This window comes from Cryptomeria japonica, chromosome 10 (genome assembly GCF_030272615.1).
Source record: "Cryptomeria japonica chromosome 10, Sugi_1.0, whole genome shotgun sequence".
NCBI lineage: Eukaryota > Viridiplantae > Streptophyta > Pinopsida > Cupressales > Cupressaceae > Cryptomeria > Cryptomeria japonica.
Window position 1 is genome coordinate 436,737,049 of NC_081414.1, and position 22,746 is coordinate 436,759,794.

A 22,746-nucleotide genomic window follows, 5' to 3' on the forward strand; every position below is an offset into this window, starting at 1 on the left:
ATTCACCATAACATTTATGAGATGATATAATACTTGAAGCCACCGAAAAAATATTATATAAACTTATGAAATATTTTTAATTAATAACAAAATAAAAACTATATATTATATATTTATGATATTGGAAATACATCGAAACACAAAACCTAACTATCAATAAAAACTAAATTTTGAAGACTTTGTCTTTACAATAAAAACAAAAAATAAACATCAAAACGTGACAATGTCTATCCAAAAGTGAGGATGCACATTTGATCGTATTCATTACATATATTTTGATTTTCAATTAATTTTTAATAAATAGGGTCAAACGTGCATATGATACGCCAAAACATGAGATTAGAAAAGAAAAGGAAAATCTGACTGAGTAGGGCCCATCGAATGAGGAGGCAAACAGTGAAGAAACAGCTTAGGGTAGGACATAGATGGAGTTGATTGAGTGACAATGGCGGAGTGGTGGCGTGGGGTTCCCAAGCTGGAGCTTCATGCTCATCTCAACGGTTCCATCCGCAGTTCTACGCTTCTGTAAGTACATATTCTTTTTCTTTTCTTTCAATCATTCTCTTCAATAAGTAAAACCCCAATCTATCTATGCAAGTTGAAGACATTATAGAGGATTGCGATTCTTCACTAGTTAAAGGGTCAGATTAAAAAACGAAGAGAAGACATGATCATAATCGAGATTGGCCTGTTGCAACTAGCCTATATCTTTAGTGCCATTTGAAGATCACTGTCATTCCTCTAATCAGAGTGGGTTTTAGAAATTGATGTCCTCTTGCACTTCTATAGGTTACATCCTTATTACCAAAGAAATAATTGTGTTGGCAAATTATATAGGCCACTCTTAGGCGACCAACCAAAATAAATGGGAAGCATAATAATGCTGCCTGCGACCATTATTCTATGGCCATGCACAAGGCTTGACTACGACGACAAATGCATATCATTTGCTCTACCTGTGGAAGCTAATCGAAAGAAACAAAGAGAGATATGTCATCAATTTATCAATCAGAAATACTTTATTCAGGAAATATAAAGACAAGTATGCATATTAACAAGTTGTCTTAAGAAAGAATGCCTTCATAATTATAATTTAAGCAAAAAGTCGAATTGCTGTGATTATGATAAAGAGGGCGCAGAATCCTTGAAGAGAACCGTGCTTAATGTCTGGAAAGATGTGTGAAAGATGGGATATTATGTATCCTTCACTCATCCTGTGGCCTAAACAAGGAACCTGCATCATCATTTGTATAACTGGACAGCATCTCGCTTCTGTCAGCCAGGCATCAGCATCTGCATGCATAGTGAGAAACTATGACTCAGTTAGCCCAAAATTTTTAAAAAATTGGGACTCCGCAAATTTATTAAATATTAAAAGAACACAAAATTATAAAAATATTTATATTATTGAATTTATGGAGTATGTTATTAATTTCTCTCATATATAGATCAAAATTAGAATTCAATATGAATAAACATAATAGACTAGTAAACGAGTTCAGTTTTTCAATACATAAGAATTTAAAGTTTCAACTTTAATAAAAATTAAAAATCATAATTTTTTTAATAGTTAAAGCTCAGAAAAGTCTGGTGTTGCTATATAGGTGTCGTGGAACTTGATTGTATAGCTGCAGTATCCTTAACAAGAGCCTCTTTGGTTCTAACCAGGGTTCATATATATACAACATGGGATTTGGATCCCCATTCAACATCCACAGATTTGTAACTTAAAATATCAAAACTTTACAAAAACAACTTGTAACATTGTAAATTTTTTAAAAAGATTTTTTTATCAAAAACGCATGTTGATGATCACCTCCACGCTCTTGGTAAATGTATAAAAAATGGTCTTCATGACCCCTGTCTGCTTCAACCTTCTCGCAGTAAGGACTCTCCAACTATCTTTCGCTCACAACCATGTGCGCAAGGTTGGGCAATGCAGTTGTTATACTTTACAAGGTAATGAAATCGGTTATACATGTGACTTTTGTTTGCATGAGATCCTCGCCATTGATGTGCTATTTAGGACCGATGTGTGGTTGTAGATGTATTTGCTGACATGCCTTGCATCTTCTATCAAATCATTTTACTCTAGTTTCCTTATGTGCTCAAGAAGACGGCCGAGGCATTGGGTGGCACAAGGACCCAAAAATAGTGTAGGGTGCTTTGCCTCTACATTTTTACTAGTTGCCACACGTGCAAATGTGTCTTCCGCCACTATTTGGATACCATTTTTCATTCCCACCTCCATCACCAACTCATCCAATAAGCTACACAAGATCTTGGCAATTTCTACTTCGCTAGAGGCATCAACTAACTTCAAAAATACATACTGTTTTGCTAAAGCCATTAAAAAGTTTATGAATCCTATTCACACCATCTGACCACTCATCAAATATAATGTTGCAACCTCTCCATTTCCAAATCAGTTTTTGTTCCTCTGCTAGTTTATAGGTGTTTTGGACCTTATCTTGTAGTAATGGACCACTAAAATCATAATGGGTTGGGGCCTTCAACACTTTACTTGCCATGGTCAATGCACTAAGCAGTTGCTTTTCAACATGTATTAAATGGAATGTTTTTGAGTTGCATTACCAAAATTTGACACATGCCAATTTCATCTCATGATGCAATTCCCTGTTCCACATGATTCCTTGCAGTGAAGGTTGTGCACCAAGAGTTTTACCAGGAACAAAAAGTCTAGAACTATGGCTACCTACACTACCTAATCCTTGTATTCATGGCCCAATGTAGGAAGAAGAGCCCCCGAATATCCCTTAGCGTTGGACCCGATATAATTGAAAAATGGGGTTGAGAGCCCCATTGCTTCTGCTGTCCTTGTTTTCTTTGCTTTTTGCTGCTCAAATGCCAAAAGGAGAGCTTTCATCTTATTTTCAACCTCTAAACTTGATTCTATACATGGTTCTGCTTCTAGACAATGGATTTGTGCAAGGTGATATTTAGATGATATATGCCTTTTCTCACATTCCTAAAACAATAGTTGCAAATAGCTATTCTTTTTCTGTACCTTCTTTCGTTTGTTTCAATCAAGGGTCTTTAGGCTTGCTAGTTCTCCTATTTGTAATTGTAGATGCCATGATCTTTTAAGGAAAATAGAAATAATGTCTTGCAAAAGAAAATTAATTGAAAAAAAAATACTTAATATGCTAGCAGCCTAGAGGCTACAGGTAAATTAAAAAATAAAATGTTTATTACAGGCTACATCCTATGATAGACATTAAAATTGAAAAAATAAATTGTGAAGCCTCTCGATAGTTTTGGCACTTACAAAAAATCTTCACTATAGTTTAAAAGAAATTAAAAATCAGAACTATAGTAGCTTCTTAGCCTGGCACATACTTGATTCAGCAAATAAATATGCAGCCCTGAAAGTTGAAATGGAAAATTTCAGAGTTGCAGGCAGTTCAAGGTAATATGCAGCTACATCAGCACAGTCCCATGCAATGTCGTGATGGTATGGAGAGCAGGGACCTTACACAAGCCCTAAAATTCTGTAAATGTTAACCTGTGACCTCACAACAGCTCAGCTACCTCACATTGGATCAGTAACCTCAGTAAAACTTCATTGAAGACCGGAAATGCCAAAAAAGAAACAAAAACTGTGTCGAAATGAACTGTATAATCTTTTTTTTGACTGGCCAAGTTTTTGGAATTAAAGTGCAAAAATCTGATTCATGATTTATTTTATGTCTGTTTTGTGGTAGTAACATCAATCCTGTTAACAATTGTTATAATCCTTCACTTGAACTAGTTTTGTCTTGATCACACAAGTTGTTCCACATTCAAGTTTAATCAAATCTCAAAAATGTAATCATATTTAGCCTCGGCAGTTTTGTTGACAGTTTGTTTTAGAAGTTACAGATATGCCGTTGTACTTGCTTAAATAATCCACTTTCTTGTACAGGGAACTTGCAAAGGAAAGGAGCAAGAAAGGTGATCTAGTGCTTTCTGAGGTGGAGGGTGTAATCTTGAAAGGTGAATTGTTGTCTACCATCTCTTTCAGTCATAATTCTTTGCTATGTGGGAATGTAGAAAGCTTTAAATGCTACGATTTGTAGCTTAGCTGTTTCAGTAGAATTTCCAAAAAAATAACTGTAAGTTTCCTTTTAGAATCTTTGATATCTTCCTGGGCACAAGATATTGTTAGAATTTGAAATAATGTTGTATTTTTTAAAATTGTTTTTGATTATTGCCTTGAATAAAAATTTCTTCATTTTTCAGAGTAGGAACTGTTATTGCCATTTATGAGTGATTCTTGAAAGTTATATCCTTTTCTCTTATACGTGGGGAGAGTCAGTTGTTAAGTTTTACATAATTTATAGATAGATTTGCTGTCATTCATATGTGGAAAGGGCTTTAATGAATTCTATTTGTCAAATGTGGAAAAAAATAGAAGTGCTTATTTATGAGCATGGCTTTCTTTTGCAGTTGCCATATTGTGTATCTAAGATATTAAGTTTAATGTTAGTGATCCATTTTATTGAGCTGTAAATGATTCTAGAATCTTGGATCTGGTTGCAGATGATCGTTCTTTGCAGGAATGCTTCAAGCTATTTGATTTGATTCATGTTCTTACTACTGACCATGGTACCATCAGTAGAATCACCAAAGAAGTATGTTAAGAAGTGCTTGCACGTATTGTTTAGAGCATTTAAAGTGGATATTCTGGACTCATAATTTATTCACAATATTAAAACAGGTCATTGAAGACTTCGCAGCAGAAAATGTGATATATTTGGAGTTACGGACAACACCAAAGGCAAGCAGTTCTTTTTTCACATTTTCAGTTTGTTGCTTTTTCTACACCTTAGATAGGAAATGCTATATGAAATGCATTTGGCAGTTATATAAGGGTAGAACCTAATTTTGTTGTTTGTAACTGCAGAAGAATGAAGCTGTAGGTATGAGCAAGCGTTCATATGTAGAAGCAGTTTTAGCTGGATTCAAGGCAGTAGAAACAGTGAAAGCGATTCATCTTCCTTCAGATGGAAATATTCAATATCCTGATGAGGTCACACACAAAAATAGTACATCTGAAGGTCCTAGAATGCAGCAAATATTTGTCCGCCTTCTTCTAAGTATTGACCGTCGTGAGAGTCTAGATGGAGCGATGGAAACTGTATGTTTTGGATAATTTGAAGCGTAAAATTTTGTGTCATTTTCCTTTAATTTTAGAACTTTACAAGGGTCACTGTCAGTGTCCTTTGAAGAACAATTTTCAAAAACAATAACTCATTCATTGGACACTTTTCCTTTTTGGTTTTCAACAGGTTCAACTAGCTTTAGAGATGAGAAATAGTGGTGTTGTTGGTATTGATCTTTCAGGAAACCCTGTCGTTGGAGAGTGGTACATTGCAAAGTGTTAATTTAAGTTCCTTTCGTAGTTGGAAGCAATTCCAGTAGGTATTTAGTAGCATCTGTAGTATTTAAAGATTACTAATTGCTAGTTAATATGATTGTAGGCAGACATTTTTGCCAGCATTAACATGTGCTAGAAAGCAAGGGCTTCCAATTACTCTTCACTGTGGAGAGGTAAGTTGGAAAGCGAACAATTGCTTTATTTGAATGATCAATGTGTTCTTTTGAGCGATAAATATTAGGAATTGATGCAGTACAAGAGAAGAGTTGTCTAAAAAATGTTGGATAGATTCTTTATGGCATACATATATTAATAACCTAGTACATGTAGGTACCAAATCGGGAGGAAATCCAAGGCATGTTGGAATTTCGCCCTGAGAGACTTGGTCATGTGTGCTGCCTTGAAGATCTTGAATGGAAAACATTGAAGGAATCAGATATCCCGGTGAATAATCTGTATTTAATACTTCTGTTTTCATAGCAAGATAATTTTGAAATATTGGTCATTGTGCTAAAGTTGAGAAAACTTAAGCCTGGTTCTTGTGCTTGTGGGTTATGTGGATCTAGGTTGAGGTCTGCTTGACATCTAATGTGCGTACGGAATGTGTCACTTCAATTGCTGATCATCATTTTGGTTCGAATTTCTTTTGCTCTTGCCCTCTGGTGAACCTCTCAGTCTGTTTATAGTTGCTTCATTCCTCCACTTTCTTTGTATCCTTGAGAACAAAAGGACTCAATTGGAATTACAAACAAGGTTGCTTTTACTAGAATGTTTCAATGTTGTAACTTTTTATTCTGACAAAACTATACACATAAAAACTTTAAAATTGAGAGGATAGAAAACATGTCAACGATGCTTGAGTGAATTAATTTGGAAAAATAGCTTGAAAATATAATACTTTTCAATTAAATATACCAAAACATGGTCTATACATGGCTTCTTTCATGTAAATGATTAGTATCTCCTATGATAAAATACATTCATAACCGATTGTACATTGCAGATTCCAAATACAAAATAATTATGTCAATGCTTCAAGTGTATTCAAACAACATCAATAAAGTCAACAAGCGCATGAGTTCTTATTAAGGTTAGAGAGAGAGAGTAGGTCAACATGTCTCTTTCTCTTAAAAACCAGATGTTTCATTTCTGTGGCAAATAAAACAAGACAATTTTTTTTACATTTGGATTTTGTTTTTGTTTTTCTTCTAGCATAAAACCAACTTGCATGTACTACATTTTGTTTTTACATTTCTCAAATAAAAAATGCTCCTTGTAGAGTTAGTGAATCAGTTATGGTGAAGTTGAAGAGTTTAATTTGTAATAACACAATTTTTCAGTAGAAAATAAATACATGACCCATATAGTCCCCTCTTAATTCCTATATTTTGGTCCCTCTCATGAATCCTGACTCCCCGTTATGCAATTGCCTGACATATTCCCTGCAATACATTTAATCCAACTTACATAGCACTTTAATGTTATCTCTAAGGTACACTTCTTGTGTCTTAAATCAACCCCTATTTCTACCTATCTTCAACACTACTTCTACCATTGACATCTAGCTCACATGCCACAACTAGGCAGTGAAGGCTTTACACAAGACAAACTATTTAATTCCCTCAAGTCTAATTTTATATCACAATCCAAAAAATTGAATGGGCAAGTTTTGGCAAGGTTTTAATATTATGCCACATTAAAATTTTAATAAGGAAAGTTAGGCAAAACATTAATTGCAATACCTACAAGTACAAGGATTTCTCACCCAAAAATTTGGTAGCATCATAAAAATCACCTCAAAATTTGGCTGCTTTCCATATCTTCTCACATAATTTCAATTCATCAATTTCTGGAACACCTTCCTTTGCACAAATTCATTTTGGTGGATTTTCACACTCCAATTCAGTTTCTGAGATTTGTGTGTGTCTTCACAATCTAATGTAGTCAAATCAAGGAAAGACATCTCAATGGTGGCCCAATCTTTGTCCTCTGAGATCCTTAGGAATTCTGAGATTTGTGGGTGTCTTCACAATCTAGTGTAGTCAAATCAAGGAAAGATCACTCAATGGTGGCTCAATCCTTTTCCTATGAGATCCTTAGGAAGGCCAACTAGGCACATAATAAAGTTTATAAATAGAAGCAAGGCCTCAAAAATATAGGGGTAATAATTCTAAAGGAGGATCGAATGTGTACATCAGGAAGAAGTAAAGAATAAAGGCTAGGTTACCGGGTTCGGCCCTCTAGACCCCTGGTACTGGTCCGGTCCGCCTGTGGTCCGGACAGGGTCCCTGATTCACAGGCCTGGTTCGTACCAGGTTGAACCCAAGAGGACCCAGGTCGAACCCAGGGTCTTACAGCCCAAAAATGGTTTTTTTTTTTTTTCAATTCCACCACATAAAAAATTAAAATATAACCCTAAAAGTGAGTTTTAAAACATTAACTTGGCTCATTTCACACAAGCAACATGACTACAAGCAAGGGGAAATGAAGATGTGGGATATAGAGCCAGAGCATACTGATTTGGATGCTTTCACTTCTCAGCTTGTTGCATTTGATGACTCAGATAGCGAGCAAACTTAAAGCGCAAGTGCAAGTGCAAGTGTAAGTGGCATTGGCATCGGCATTGATTCATCTAATGTCAATGTCAATGATGATGAGGAGGAGAATGAGGATGATGAATTAGAGAATCCATCTGATGATCACAGTTTAAATTGTTGAAAGTTGAAACAATGATACTTGAATATTTTATCATTTTGATATTAAACTTGATGTATATGATGATGCTGATAGGCTGCATATATATATAATTTACATGTTTTTGTACTAACGAACCCAAACGAAACCAAACCCCTTTTCAAAATTCTGCCGTACCAGCGTACCGGTTCTTCAAACCCGAACCGGTGCCCGAACCCGAACCGGCATGAAGGCCTCTACACAATCAACAAAACAACAATAACAATGAAAATATAACCAAGAAGTGAACATTAGATTCAACCAATTAGTTTTAGAAGAAGATTCCACTATCCCCATTAGTGTCAATAACAGAAATTCTTTTACTGAAGTAACTCTACATTTAGAGTGTAAAATCTAACCTACATCATGGAAATGCAATGGTCAATTATTTTAGAGGCAAGAAATTTTCCTATCCAAACCAACCTAGTCCCCAAGCTTTTCACGTTTAATTGCTGGTGTTGACCTTGGCCTCTAAGTAAGAATCCCTCTCATCTTGGTATCCCTAGAAAACCTTATCTTGCTCCAGTGCCCATGGTCTTTCACCTGTAGCCCATTCCCATGCTCCACAATGATTCAATTTGACCAGTTGGTACCACCATGATTCACATTCTCTAGTGATTCAAGATTCTAGTGTGAGCATCCTGTCCAACTGGAATATCAATATTCAACGATCTCTCTTGATTGGTTTAGGGGATATCTCAAAGGAAATTCAAAACCCACACTAGTTTATTGAATAGAAGTTAAAATGGAATTCACAACACTTATTTAAAGAGTATGTTTTCCATGTTTCTTCATAGTGTTAAAAATCAAGCAGAAAAAAATAGATGCAATAAATGTTTGGGTTGACAAAATCAGCAAAATTGTGGATCAGCAGGATAAATTGTTGGACACTTTCAATGGCATGGTTCTTCTAGATTTTGATTAGGTGGATCAAACTCCTAGTTGCATTCGTCAGTCCAAATTCATGGATGGGAAGTTCAAGCTCAACTGTCCTAGGCTTGAGCAACCCCCAGAGTCGGTCTGCTTTCTTGTGTCAATGAACTATTAATACTACTTGCCTGCTGGGGAAAAAAGTTGGAAACTATCATAGAACAGAATAGAAAACAAGCTGATATGCAAGCTAGTTGACCATTGATCTCTACAGTAAAGTCAGATGTACCAAATGTTTATTCTATTTTAGAAATCATATAATGAAAGCTCACCTCATCTGTGCATATGGGTGAGAAATTAATACTGCGAAAGAAATGAATTAACCATCCTAGGATGAAGGTTGTCTGTTTGCTGGTGCATCAGTCTATAAGTAGGTGTGCTGATCCACAGGCAATTCCAGACCAAGAGTAGAATGTTACCAGGAGATCTTTCATTGATTGTTGTAACAACTGGTGCATTAGTCTATAAGTAGGTGTGTGTTGGTGTGTTGATCCACAAGCAATTCCGGACCAAGAGTAGAATGTGACAAGGAGATCTTTCATTAATTGTTTCAACAAACACGATGATATAGAGCCTTGAAGGCAAGAAAGTATACAAAATGCAAACGGAACAAATATGCTAGTCTAGACTTTTACTTTTACTAGAAACAAACAAACAAAGAAATTCTATTAATGTCCATGAATGACCATGAAAGGTAAAAGTTACTGAAATGCAAATCAGGTAATATAGCAAAGGACTAGGGCAAAAAGGGCCCTAGAAATGAAAACAAAGATGAAAAAGTGAGATGGTTGGAAAAAAAAAAATATAGACACGGATTAACCTGAAAAGAATAACCTCTTAACTAGTACAATTATAAATAGATAATGGGTGGGGGGAGACTCCAAAAGTAGCAAACAGATGAGGACATAACTAGAGCTCTAAAGGAGCTAGAAAATCCCAAATATCAAAGATATTTACAAGGGGGAATGAGCATGCATATACAATTGAAATAATCTGTGAAATTGTGCTACATGCACTAATCTGAGCTGCATAACTTACGGACAAAAGAAATATGTTGAGTAGGGCACTAGGCTTGCTAGATGATTTTATAAAGGTGTTTGATTGATATCCAGTCTTCTTTTGTTCAATCCTGCTTTGAAAACTTGGACTCCAAGCCATCCTCCATAAATTGTAATGGTATGGGAAGTTGAGTGCCTTATCTTGACTGGATGCTAGTGCATGACATAACTTTAGATGGATGGCAAATGGATTGCCAAGGGGAATAATTGTGCTTAAAAGGCTATTTGAAAGATATTGGATTCCTTAGGGAGGCAAGGTAGAGACCATGTGGTGTTGAGTCATTTGTGGTGGGCATAGTAGTCAGGATCTACCTTGAAGTACTTCAATGTTGGATTGTATTGTCATGGGGGTAGATTGGCGGAAGGCATGCAATGTTCTAACTTCTACCTCAAGGTCTCTTTGATTTCATGTGGGTGTACTTTGTGTCCCTCTCCTTTGCCTTCTCCTTATAAGGGGTGGGTAGCCCCATAACAAATTTTTTACTGGGCTGTGAAGAAAGTTTAGGAGGACTTATTAATTTTTGTGTTGTTCTATCAGGTGATGATCAACAATGAGGGCAACTTTAGGAGTTTGTCAAAATACATTCTTTGTCAAAATCCTACAAAGGTACCGCACCAGTGGGAGTCCACTCCACTTTATTTACTAAGCACAAGCTGCAACATCTTTGAAGATCTTGTGAGCTATTGCAAGGAGGTGATATATGGTGAGCTGTATTTGAAGGCTTGAGCAATGCGTGCACAAGGAAGAATCTGCTGATGTGAACTTCAGGTGAACCTTTGGATTTGGCCAGAAATACAATTTGCAATGACATGTTTTATATGCTACATTTCTGGTGACTCATGGGGATTTGTACTTGGAAGAATAAAGAATCTTAGCCTTATCCATTGGGCATGGAGTAAAAAATTGAATTAATAAGTGAATTGAGAGAGAACAATTAATTTGCAGATATTTCCACAATTCATCTCACTTGGTTTTAGGGTGCTTTCTTTCCTAATGATTGATAGCCTGTGGGAAGCTCAATGGTGGCATCATAGGGGAGCTTATTTACCTTGAACTGTGTGATGGATTTGAACCTCAAGACTTGCCAGAGGTTCTGCTAGTCGCCCACAATTCTGTGGCCCAATTTGGTAAACAGACCCATTCTTCTTCTTTGCCTCTAGGAAAATAGTTGCATTCCATCGATTCTTTGTACAAGAGGAGAAACTTGAACTGGCAAAGCAGACAATAGTAGTCTTTGTGAAGGTTGTTGATACTTATTTGACAGATAACCTTGGTTATTATTGTTGTATCATGGCCTCTAATTACTTTGGGCAGTCTCCATTGGAAAAATCTTTCATTAAATTTTTAACTTCCTCCATATCAGTAGAAATTAGTGAAGGACTATGGCCTTTGGTGATGTCAATAATAACGGGGGTTCTAGGCACAAGATTCATTGGTGGAGTTAGAGGTTGGGAAGGGTTCTAAATTTCTACTTTTTAGGATTTTGCAGGTCCAGGAGCAAGCTTCTTGGTCTGTATAATTTAAGACGATTTTCTGCTGGGATGGCTACATCATATGTTTGCGGATGAGAAAGCGATCCATATACTAGATCATAGTAGCTATCTGGGGGTTAAGAAATTTAAATAATAAAGGAGGCCATATTAAATAGGGTCTGTCCCTCTAATGGTATTCATTCCCATGTCGTTCAAAATCTGATGAAGAAGTTGAGAAAGAGTCCATGGGAGCCCTCTTTGTTAGAAATATAGTTGTCGTTGCACCAAAACATCGACCTATTAATGCCTGATACAACTGCGAGATTTAAGTAATCCACGGGAGGCGATTAAGCCATGTCACATACTCGAGCACTACACCGCACACTACAAGGAGACCAAGGGTGCACACCTTGTAACAATCTCCCTAGTGGAGCTGAGGGGTTTGAACCTGTGACCTAAGCTCTGATACCACTTGTTAGAAACATGGTTGCTGTTGCATCAAAAGATCGACCTGTTAATGCTCGATACAACCGCAAGATCTAATGAATCCTCGAGAGGCGATTAAGCCATGTCGCAAACTTGAGCACTGTGCTGCACAACATAAGGAGACCAAGGGCGCACACCTTGCAACACTTTTGACAGTGGCAAGCTGATCCCATGGGGATAAGTTGTCTCCCTTTTCTTTGAAAAATTCATAAAGTTGCCTTCTTAAGGCATTCTAGTCCATCATTGAGCCTGTGGCCCAACACATGAACTAATTGTGTGCATTCCCCTTAAGGATGCAGCCAAAAGCCCATAGGGCTACATCTGGAATTAATATGATGCACAACACATATGTTTGCCACAGCTTGGTTGTAGTTAATAGGATTGGCAGATCCATCTCCTGAAAATTAAGGCAAAGCCTTAATGCTGAAATAGAGAGATCATTCTATTGTTGTACTATCAACTGAATCATAGAATCCCATGAAATGAAAGGGCTCTATCCTTGTTAGTGCCATCTGTTTTCTTTCTGCAATCACAATTGGTGTAGATTTATGTGCAATAGATGGGACTAGGAGTAGGCTCTTTGTGCGAGGTCAGGAATATAAGTGATTTGCTTGGGTTTGCCTTTTTGGAGATAGTTGTGTAACTGTGTTAACCTTTAAATTTGTCCTTTTAGGGACAAAGCCTAAATGAACAATGATGAGGTAAAACCTCTCTTTCAATTAGAAGTAGAAGCTCCCTTGTAAACTGAATAGTATTAAATAGGTAATTGGTAAATAATTGAATATATTAGTTGAATGAACAATACGTTCATATAGAATTACAAAGAACGAAGTTTCTAATAAGAAACTCGTCAGAATTAGAAAGAATCTAATTATACAAGATATACATAATATTGACCATTAAACAATATAGAAACAAATAATTCAAAGATATTATTCTAATACCCTCCCTTAATGGTCAATTTGTCTACTACACCAAGCAGCGCTCTGAACTTGGACTTGGTGAGGATATCTGCAGTCTGGTCCTCTGTAGGAATATACTGCAAATCCACAGATCCATCTTCAACTAGCTTGCGGATGAAGTGACAATGAAGCTCAACATGCTTGGTTCGCTCACGGAAGACTGGATTCTTTGCAAGTTTCAACACCCCTTGATTGTCATAGAAGAGGGGTGTAGGACTTGTTTGAGACAGCTGAAGGTCAGAAAGTATCCTTCGAAGCCAAACTGCCTCACAAGCTGCTTTGATTGTTCCTCGATATTCTGCTTCTGTCGAAGAAAGAGCTACTGCCTACTGCTTCTTACTAGTCCAAGTGATAGCACCGGTGCCCAAACTGAAGACATATTCAGATGTAGACTTTCTGTCATCAACAGAGCATGCCCAGTCCGAATCTGTGAAACCGATGAGTTTGGGTTCGTTGGTTCGTCCATAGAAGATACCAAAGTTGGAAGTGCTCTTGACATAGCGCAGGATCCGCTTTGCTGCAACCCAATGATTTGAAGTAGGAGCTGTCATGAAGCGGGAAATGTAGTTGACTGCATAGCTTAGATTAGGTCTAGTGGAGGTGAGATAGATTAAACTGCCCACTAGTTGCCTGAAATTGGATTCATTCTCGACTGGAGAACCGGATTTGGCTGATAACTTCAAGCCTCTTTCCATAGGTGTAGAAGCAGGTTTGCAATCTTGCATTCGGAACTTATCTACGAGAGCCTTGGCATACTTGGACTGAGAGATGAAGATGCCATGAGTTTGTTGCCAAAATTCAACACCTAGGCAATAGTGCAAAAGCCCAAGGTCGGTCATGTCAAAAGACTGACAAATCTGCTTGATTCCCTGAATCAAGGATGCCAAACAACTTGTGATTATTAGATCATCAACATATATAACCAGAATGATGATATCACTGCTGTATGCGGGAAAAGCGGGTCGATAGAACTCAATATGTGAAAAATGGAGCTCTATGGAGCCTTGCTCACACACTCACAGGACTTCTTGGTGCAAGCTATGGATTAATGAAGTATCACTCAGCTTCCCAAGGTTGGTCCCATGGTTCTCTATCTTACACGGTCCCTCAAACCAACGTTTTTGCTCTCATATCACTGAGCAAAATGGTTTAGGGATAGCAAATGCAAGAACGAGGGATGCTTTTTGTTGATTTAATATGAGATGCATCCTAAACTATGCATGATTCTAGAAATGCAATAAACTAACTATAAGATGACAAGGTTAGCAAACAAACTATCCTAGCATACTATATTAGTTCAATGATTTAAGCTAATGATAAAGAAAGTACTCTAAACATGCACGTTTAGATTAATTTCTATCTAAAAGAGAGGCTAAAATGATGAGCATAAAAATGGTATGAAAGCTTGAATGTATTTGAGCATAAGTATGATACTACAAACTTGGATTCTATTATCAAAATGGAGGAATGAGGGCTCTATTTATAGCAAAAACAGGGCAATGGATGGCCAGGATTGAAAGGTTTAATCAAGGGCTAAGTTTGAAAGTTGGGAATCCATGTTTGCAATTTGCACCAATGAAATGATGACAAATGTCAACATAGGGTTGGGTTGAGAGAAGGGGTTGGAGACATTAATTGCCTGAGAAGACCTCATGGTCATCTAGAGATAAGGGTTAAGCTTAAGTTAGGCTTACCCATTGGATTAAGAGTTAATCCAAGGATAAACTCTTGTGCAAATGATTAAGAGATAATCATGGTCAAAGCATTAAAGGCTTGATGAGACCCTTGGGTTGGATGAAGGTTAAGTTAGGCAAAAAGTCTCTAACCATGTAAGAGGGTTGAATTAACCATTAATGGTTTGGGAGACTTTGGAAAATTAAGTGGTTGAAGACTTGAAGCCTTTAATGGTTATCAAAGACTTTAAGGGTTTGAGAAGTGACTTCCCTTTGCTTAGGGATGTGACAAAGTTTAGAAGATGGGTTAGGTTAATTAGAAGCGATTAGAAGAGTCTAGAAGGGATTAGAAATAGGTTTTAGAATGCAAGTGGGAGATGTAGGAAAATGCAAGTGGATGGAAGGATAATAGGATTTAATTGAAATAAAGTTAATTTAATTCAATTTGGTTGTAATTTGGGGAAATTAAATAAATTAGATTTATTCAATTTAGGATAACTATTTAATTAAATTTGAATTTAATTAAAAGTGGATAGGGGGGATTTAATTGAATAAAATGATTTATTCATTAAATGGGTATAGTGAATTTAATTGAGTAATTTACTTAATTAAATAGAGGAATGTGGGTAATTTAATTAAATTGGATTTAATTAAATAGAGAAATGATAATAAAATATTCATTTAGGAATATGGTCATTTTTATACGTCTACAACTGCCAGTAGTCTTGACATACAGATTTGAATCAGAAGGACTCCTCTGGAAACCCCGATTTGTGAGATACTTATCAATTTTCATGTACCGTGCCTGAGGAGCCTGTTTCAGGCCATAGAGTGCTTTCACTAGTTTGAGTACTTGGTGTTCTTTTCCAGTAACCTTGAATCCAGGAGGTTGCCTCACATAGACCTTTTCCTGTAACTCACCATTTAGGAAGGCACTCTTGACATCCATCTGATGGACCTTCCAGCCAAACTGAGTTGACATGGCGAGAACTAATCTGATGGTGCTCATCTTTGCTGTCGGAGCAAAGGTCTCCTCATAGTCAATGCCTTCACGTTGAGAGAATCCTTTGGCAACGAGACGAGCTTTGTACTTATCCAAAGTACCATCAACTTTGTATTTGACCTTATAGACCCATTTACATCCAATGGGTTTCTTCCCTGAAGGAAGATCTGACAGAACCTGGGTGTTGTTTTTCAGCAAGCTTTGGTGCTCAGCTGCCATAGCTTGTTCCCACTCAGGTATCCCTTTCGCCTTTGTGTAAGTCTGAGGTTCGTACACACTGTGGATGTTGGCAATGAGAGCAAAATTGACATAATCAAGCTGCTTGGTCTTCTTCTGAGCAGTTCTACCTTTGATGAGCTCATCATCATGAAGATCAACAAGTGTCTTAGTCCACCACTTAGGCCGAAGAGTAGAAGTGCCAACATAATTTGCAGGAGGTGCAATAGGAACAGGTTCATCAAACAAAAGATCGAATGAATCTTTTGGAAAGTCAGGTGGTGCAGCTGCATGTCTAGGTGAGCTTGCAAGAGAAGGAATTGGTGAAGGTGCAGGATTTGGAACAATTGGAGCCCTCCCATCAGGTGGACCTAATGGAAGATGGACACCCAAGTCTGAAGCATTCAAAGGCTAATCCTCTAAATCCACAACTGGGGGTGAGAGCTGAAATAGCCCTCGACCCTCATCAAAAACCACATCACGACTAAAGATGAGACGATCTATCTCGATGTCAACCAGTCGGTAGGCCTTGTGATTATCATTGTAGCCAGTGAGCATAAGTTTCTGGCTCTTGGCATCCAACTTGGTGCGCTTAGCATCATGGATCCAAACAAAAGCAGTGGAGCCAAAAACCTTCAGGTGACTGATTCTGGGCTTGCGGCTTGACTAGGCCTCTTCCGGAGTCTTCTGCTTCACAGCCACTAGACTGCAGTATTAATTGCTTCAGCCCAAAATTTCTTTGGAACACTTTTGTGTTCAAGCATAGACCAGGCCATCTTGGTAATCGTGCAGTTTCTCCGCTCAACGACACCGTTTTGCTGAGGGGTGTAAGGTGTGGTGAGTTGGCGCTTGATGCCATGTAGTTCATAGAAATGGGAGAAAGAAGAACAAAATTCTCCCCCATTATTAGACTGAAGAGTAAATATGTTTTGACCAGATTCTTTCTCTAATGCTTTGAATTTTTGAAATAAAGCAAACACCTTAGATTTCTGATGAAGAAAATACACCCACATTTTTCTACTAAAATCATCAACAAAAAGTAGAAAATACCTAGACCCAGTAACAGAAGGAGTAGCCATAGGTCCACAAATATCAGCATGGACTAGTTGAAGTACCTTAGAAGCTCTCCAGGAGTCGCCATTTGAAAACGGAGTCCTATGCTGCTTGCCAGCTTGACAGGATCCGCAAACTCTGAGGTTCTGGGTTTGAATCTTTGGTAGACTGATGACAAGATTTTCTTGAACAAGTTGAGAAAGATAGTGCACATTTAAGTGCCCATACCGCTAATGCCAGAGTGTACTAACAGAGGAGCGCTTGGCTTCCTTGGCAACCTCTTGAGAATCACCAGAATCAATAAGTCTGAAACGACCATGATCCTCAAGACCCATGACAATTGTAGACTGAGTCTCCTGATCAATGATATTGCACTGATATGAACTGAAGGTCACGTCGAGACGAGGAGAATGTCGCACAATTTGACTGATTGAGAGGAGGTTGAGTTGCATTCTTGGAACATAGTGCACATTGAGGAGAAGTAATTTCCTCCCTCCAGACTGAATTTGTATGTTACCCTTTCCGATAATAGTGTACTCTTCCTCGCCTCCAAAGATAATTGAGTCTGAATATGGCTGAAAATCTGTGAACCAATCTCGGCGATGAGTGAAGTGGCGAGAGGCACTTGAATCAATATACTAGGCAGAGGATTTGACATGGTCTACAAGTCTTATAGCCATGAAGGCGCAAAAGGCAGACTCGCTCTGCTCAGTGTGCTCTGCTACGTTTGCTTCTGACTGCGAACCACTTTGCCTAGCCTGTGAAGCCAAGCGCTTACGACACTCAACTTTCATGTGACCAAATTTATGGCAGTAATTGCACTGAACATTCTTTTTCTTCGAGCCTTCTGATGATTGAGCAGAGGGTGTCTGTTGAGAAGACTGAAAATATTGAGATTTGCTTTTATCCTGTTGAAAGGATTTGGCAGCGAATGCTTGTTCTGTAGAGGATGAGCTGGTACTATTGCCGAACTATTGCTTCCACCGGTCCTATTGCAGAAGCGTCGTGCAAAGGTTAGCAAACTTCAGATCAACACCAACTGAGGTGATGTTGAGGGTTTCGACAAAATGCTCATAGGACTTGGGTAGACTCTTTAGAGTGATCATGTCCATGTCCTTCATTTTACGGCCAATGGCTTCTAACTGATCACGGATTTCTTTGATGCGATTGAGATGATCCTGCAGGGATTTGCTCTCGTCCATGACCATAGAGAAGAGCATGTGTTTCAGAAAGAAGGCTCTACTCTTATCAGATGTCTCATGCAGCATCTTGAGATGCTCCCATATCTCGACAGCTATTTTGTCGGAAGGAATCTGAGGAAGTTGATCATTGGTCACTGAAAGCTTGATGAGCATGATCGCTTTACGATTTTTCTCATCAAACTTGGTTTGATTAGGACAGGCTGCAGAGGGACGTGAGACTTTTCCAAGAACCAGTTGATCAATAACGCGATACTCGAAAATTGTGAGCATCCGCTGTTTCCAGGTGTTGTAGTTTCTGCCATTGAACTTCTGACTTTCCTCGAGCAGAATATTCGTCAAAGATGCCATTGTTGAAAATTGAGGTCAGGGATGACCGACTGATGGCACAAATATCTAGGTAGAAGTTAACGCGTGAAATCGCGTGAACGCGATGTGTTGATAAAACTAAGGCAGAAAAGAAGGCACAAATTTCGAAGCAAAATCTGGCATGGGCCCCAATGCACAGACAGATGAAGACCTAGTAAAATCTGATGACAACCCAAATGAGCTTTCAAAAAACCCAAAACAGATTTGTAATTGAAATTTTTTTCTGGCATGGATCCCAATGTGGGCACAAAAAGCGAGACACCCAGAAAAATTGGATGACCTAGTTGAGGTTTCAAAAAACCCACCACGAATCTGCACTCGGTTTTTGAATCAGACTAAAACCCAAAGAGTTATAGTAGAAACCCTAGTTGCAGAAAAGAAACTCAGAAATTTTCTGTGACAGTCCACTGGAAAACGCACAAGATTTAAGAATAAACCCTAGACAGAGGCGTTTTGATGTCGCGCACGATTTGCAGCAAAGAACAGTTGCGCAGCTTTGAATGGGTCAAGGTGGCCGACACAAATGTGGGCGTCGCAGAGGACGAACAACCGGAACAAACCCGCAAACCACAAAATCGGTTGGAAAGCCAAAAAATCGTAGGTTGCAAAAGGTAGAGGCTGCGGGAACAGAAGGAAGGGCATGCGAAAACGCGTCGCCTGCAAACTAAATCGTGCCACAAAATCCACAAACACGACCCGTGGCAGACACACAGAGCCTTTGTGAATGCACAAAAAGACAAGACCACGAACTTATTCGAACGCACAGGCCGTGATTTGTAGGTGTTTGAAGACGAAAACGCGATAGAAAAATTCGTGTTTAAACACCTTATGCGATCTCAGGCCGAAATCAAACACGATCTTCAATCACGAACACATAGAGTTGATGAAAAAACAAGAATGCAGGTTTAGGATGGATTCCTTTAGGTCGCGCGTGAAAAAGCCCACGAACAGATTTTGAAAAAAATAAGACTAGGAGCAATTTCGAAATGAAGAACGAAATTTTTCAAAAAAACTAATAAAAAATCTTTGACGAATTTTGAAAAATTATTTCGAAAAATTGACCCGTGCTCTTATACCATATTACACAGGTAATTGGTAAATAATTGAATTGATTAGTTGAATGAACAATACGTTCATATAGAATTACAAAGAACGAAGTTTCTAATAAGAAACTCGTCAGAATTAGAAAGAAGCTAATTTTACAAGATATACATAATATTGACCATTAAACAATATAGAAACAAATAATATGAAGATATTTTTCTAATAAATAGCCTAAAACTACAAACATAATATATGGTTTTCAACTTCTCACAAGATTTATAACTTTTGATTTGGTAGTTTACACAGGGAATGGGAAGAAATAACGTATGCGGCAACTTTTTTTGCTTCTTTTGTATGAACACGAGACTGCTTATTCTCGGTACTCATTTAAAGGTTCATATTTTGTGACCTGCAAAGAAATTGATTTAACACATGCATACTCCTGGATAAATGGCAAAAAAGGAGAAATAGTATACAAACAACAGCTATTTGAGAATTGAATCTCAATACTTAGACAAAATCCCACAAACTAAATACCTGAATAGCAACATATAAAGACACAACTATTTGAATTAACAACCACCACAGTACAAAGCCTGCAATTATTATTATCTTGTAACAAATCTGCAAGATTTACAATTCCACATATTTCCCTTCTTGATGATGGATCACTGAGTGTGATCCAAACATCAAATGAAAAACATACACAGTTTAATCCAAAAACTTGCATTCTAATTATACATAAGACAGCTAAAACTTGCATTCAAATAATTTTAATTACATATAACATAATTTTGACCATTAAACACACAAGACTGAACAATAAATTCTGCACGAAACATAGCGAAAATTACTATAAAGTTTCTTAAACACAATATTCATATTATCGGGTTTCAAAGTAGCAGTTTGAAGCCATTGCATCTCTTTAAAAATAAGTTTGCTATAAAAATAAATTTGCATGATAAATAAAAGAAAAGTTTTGTATAAAGGTTATCTTTGAACCGATTATATGTTCTTGAATGCCTAATAATAAACTCTGTCGTATCTAAAAATAATCTCTTGAAATCTTTCCTAAAATGGTTATCTTTGGGAAGACTGTACTGGCTTCTCTGATGTTGAAGTCTACTCCTGCCACTCTACTTCTTTTTTCTACTTGATACACGTGATAAACTAGACAGCTGCTTATACCTCCTCTGGATTGGACAGATTTATACTTCTTATTTTGGCTTCATGCACATTCAAAACGTTTAATTTTCTACCATTAGTTTATCGTACTTGCTTTGCCCCTGTTCCTCAAAAATCTATAGACAGCTCCATCTTTCATTTATTTTATCTTCATTGAACTGTAATGGGCACCCCCTGCTCGGCACTAAATTTATGTCCTTTTTACTTAGTGTAATTTTGTCAAACAGTTGGCTTGCAAGCTGACTATTGGATTTTTTTGGTTCTTGATTTGCAATAGGATCAATTGGATAAACTGATATATTATTGTAAAGCTTTCAAAGTTTATTCAATATAAAACAACCAGACATATCAAATACCAAAAACAAGAAGATTAATGCTGATGGTATTTATTTAATTCCAACTTCAAGCATACAAATCAGTTCTGAAGAACATTACAGACCATATGATAATAAACAAATTCAAACCTGAACTCCACAAGTATAGAACCTGCTGAAACACTGTTCACACACTGTAGCTGCACTATTCACGGAACTGTAGCATTTTTACTATTCACGCGGCACTGTAGCAAAACACTATTCACGCGGCACTGTAGCAAAACAGTATTCACGCGGTACTGTAGCAAAAACACTATTCACGCGGTACTGTAGCAAAATCACTATCTTCAAATCTGCACTTTCAAACCCCTGTAAAAACTTCATGCAAGAGCACCAGATGAAGCCCAATGTGTTTCCTGAATGAAAACACCATTAATCCTCCTGACTGTGTCTTTCAACAGCGAAGAGAATGCTAGCAAAGAGGGATTCCGTCCTCCAAGCCCAATAATCAGATCTCTACGAAATCCAACAGCATAACATTAATCTCATCCCAGCATATCCCAAAAGAGAGCTCTCAACCTCCATTTATATCTTCTTCCCGGATGCAAAACACTTCATTTCCCCAATGTGGGATAATACATTTTAGAATAAAATATTATTTCCCACAATGTACACATTAAAGGGAACTTTAAATATTTTAAACATTACTTTATATTCCCAACCTTATAATATAACGATAAAGTTAAATATTTAATTTAACTTTACACTTTATCGTTAAATATTAAAACATTGTTGATAATCTCTTTAAATCATTGTCGCCTTCAAACATTTTTATTGATAATTATGCCAACCAGGGAAACACTAAAAATTTCAAGTCACTGCTTGGGGACTAACTTACTATAAATAGTAAGTGTCTAGAAACCCTGTCAGAGCAGCACCGATTGGCCTGAAACTGAAAACACCTAGGCCAAAACACCTCAGGATCCCACCAATGTCCTTGTTAGCCTTCGGGACTATGTCAGAATAGGCTAACGACACCCCATATCATGTTGCGCTAAAAAGGGGACATTACATGAACCCTCTGGTACCAGCTAGGTCTTCTTCTCACTGTTTTGTGAACTTTTTTTTTTCCGGTTTGTCTTCCTCTCTCTGATTATTCTCTGCATCTTTTAATAGACAAGAGATGGTTTCCAAAAAATTAGGAAATCTCATACTTATCCCTTCAATTTTGTTCATCTCTGTTAATGAATTCAGTCATACTCGTACTGTCTTCTTAAAGAATTTAGAGGATTCACTCTGTTCAAACGGTATCCATTTCTCAGTTAATGAAACTGCCAAGACTAATTAGAATCTCTGCCTCTGTTATTGCCATTTCTTTCACATTTGGTAGAAATATTTACCACTTTTTGCAATCATCTTCTGTGTTCTGCTCATAATTCTCCATTTTTTAATTTTATTTTTTGCCTTCCAAACCTGTTAAACAATTAAAATTGATTGATCAATTATCTTCAGCCTTTTGATCAGCAGTTTTGCAATCCAAGCTTCCATGATTCTTCTATATATAACAATTCCGTCCAGAGGCCATTTTATGTCTCCTGCTCCAGAAAGCTATAAAATGGCCTCTGGACAGAATTGTTATATATAGAAGAATCATGGAAGCTTGGTTGA

General features: G+C 37.4%; 1 protein-coding gene across 2 annotated transcripts in view; it reads left to right on the forward strand.

The window, feature by feature from the left end:
* Window positions 1–268: 268 nt before the first annotated feature.
* LOC131067556 (N6-mAMP deaminase) overlaps window positions 269–22,746 on the forward strand; it is a 48,207-nt gene continuing 25,729 nt past the window's right edge. Inside the window, exons 1-9 of one of the 2 annotated variants that reach the window (XM_058002632.2) lie at window positions 269–525; window positions 3,926–3,996; window positions 4,543–4,634; window positions 4,721–4,780; window positions 4,907–5,140; window positions 5,292–5,368; window positions 5,484–5,553; window positions 5,711–5,824; window positions 5,947–6,013. In XM_058002632.2, the coding sequence (XP_057858615.1) occupies window positions 446–525; window positions 3,926–3,996; window positions 4,543–4,634; window positions 4,721–4,780; window positions 4,907–5,140; window positions 5,292–5,368; window positions 5,484–5,553; window positions 5,711–5,824; window positions 5,947–6,013 (865 nt within the window). In that variant the 5' untranslated portion in view covers window positions 269–445. Of the gene's footprint in view, window positions 526–3,925; window positions 3,997–4,542; window positions 4,635–4,720; window positions 4,781–4,906; window positions 5,141–5,291; window positions 5,369–5,483; window positions 5,554–5,710; window positions 5,825–5,946; window positions 6,043–22,746 lie in introns of both variants that reach the window. The other variant, XR_009111838.2, reaches the window with a different exon arrangement.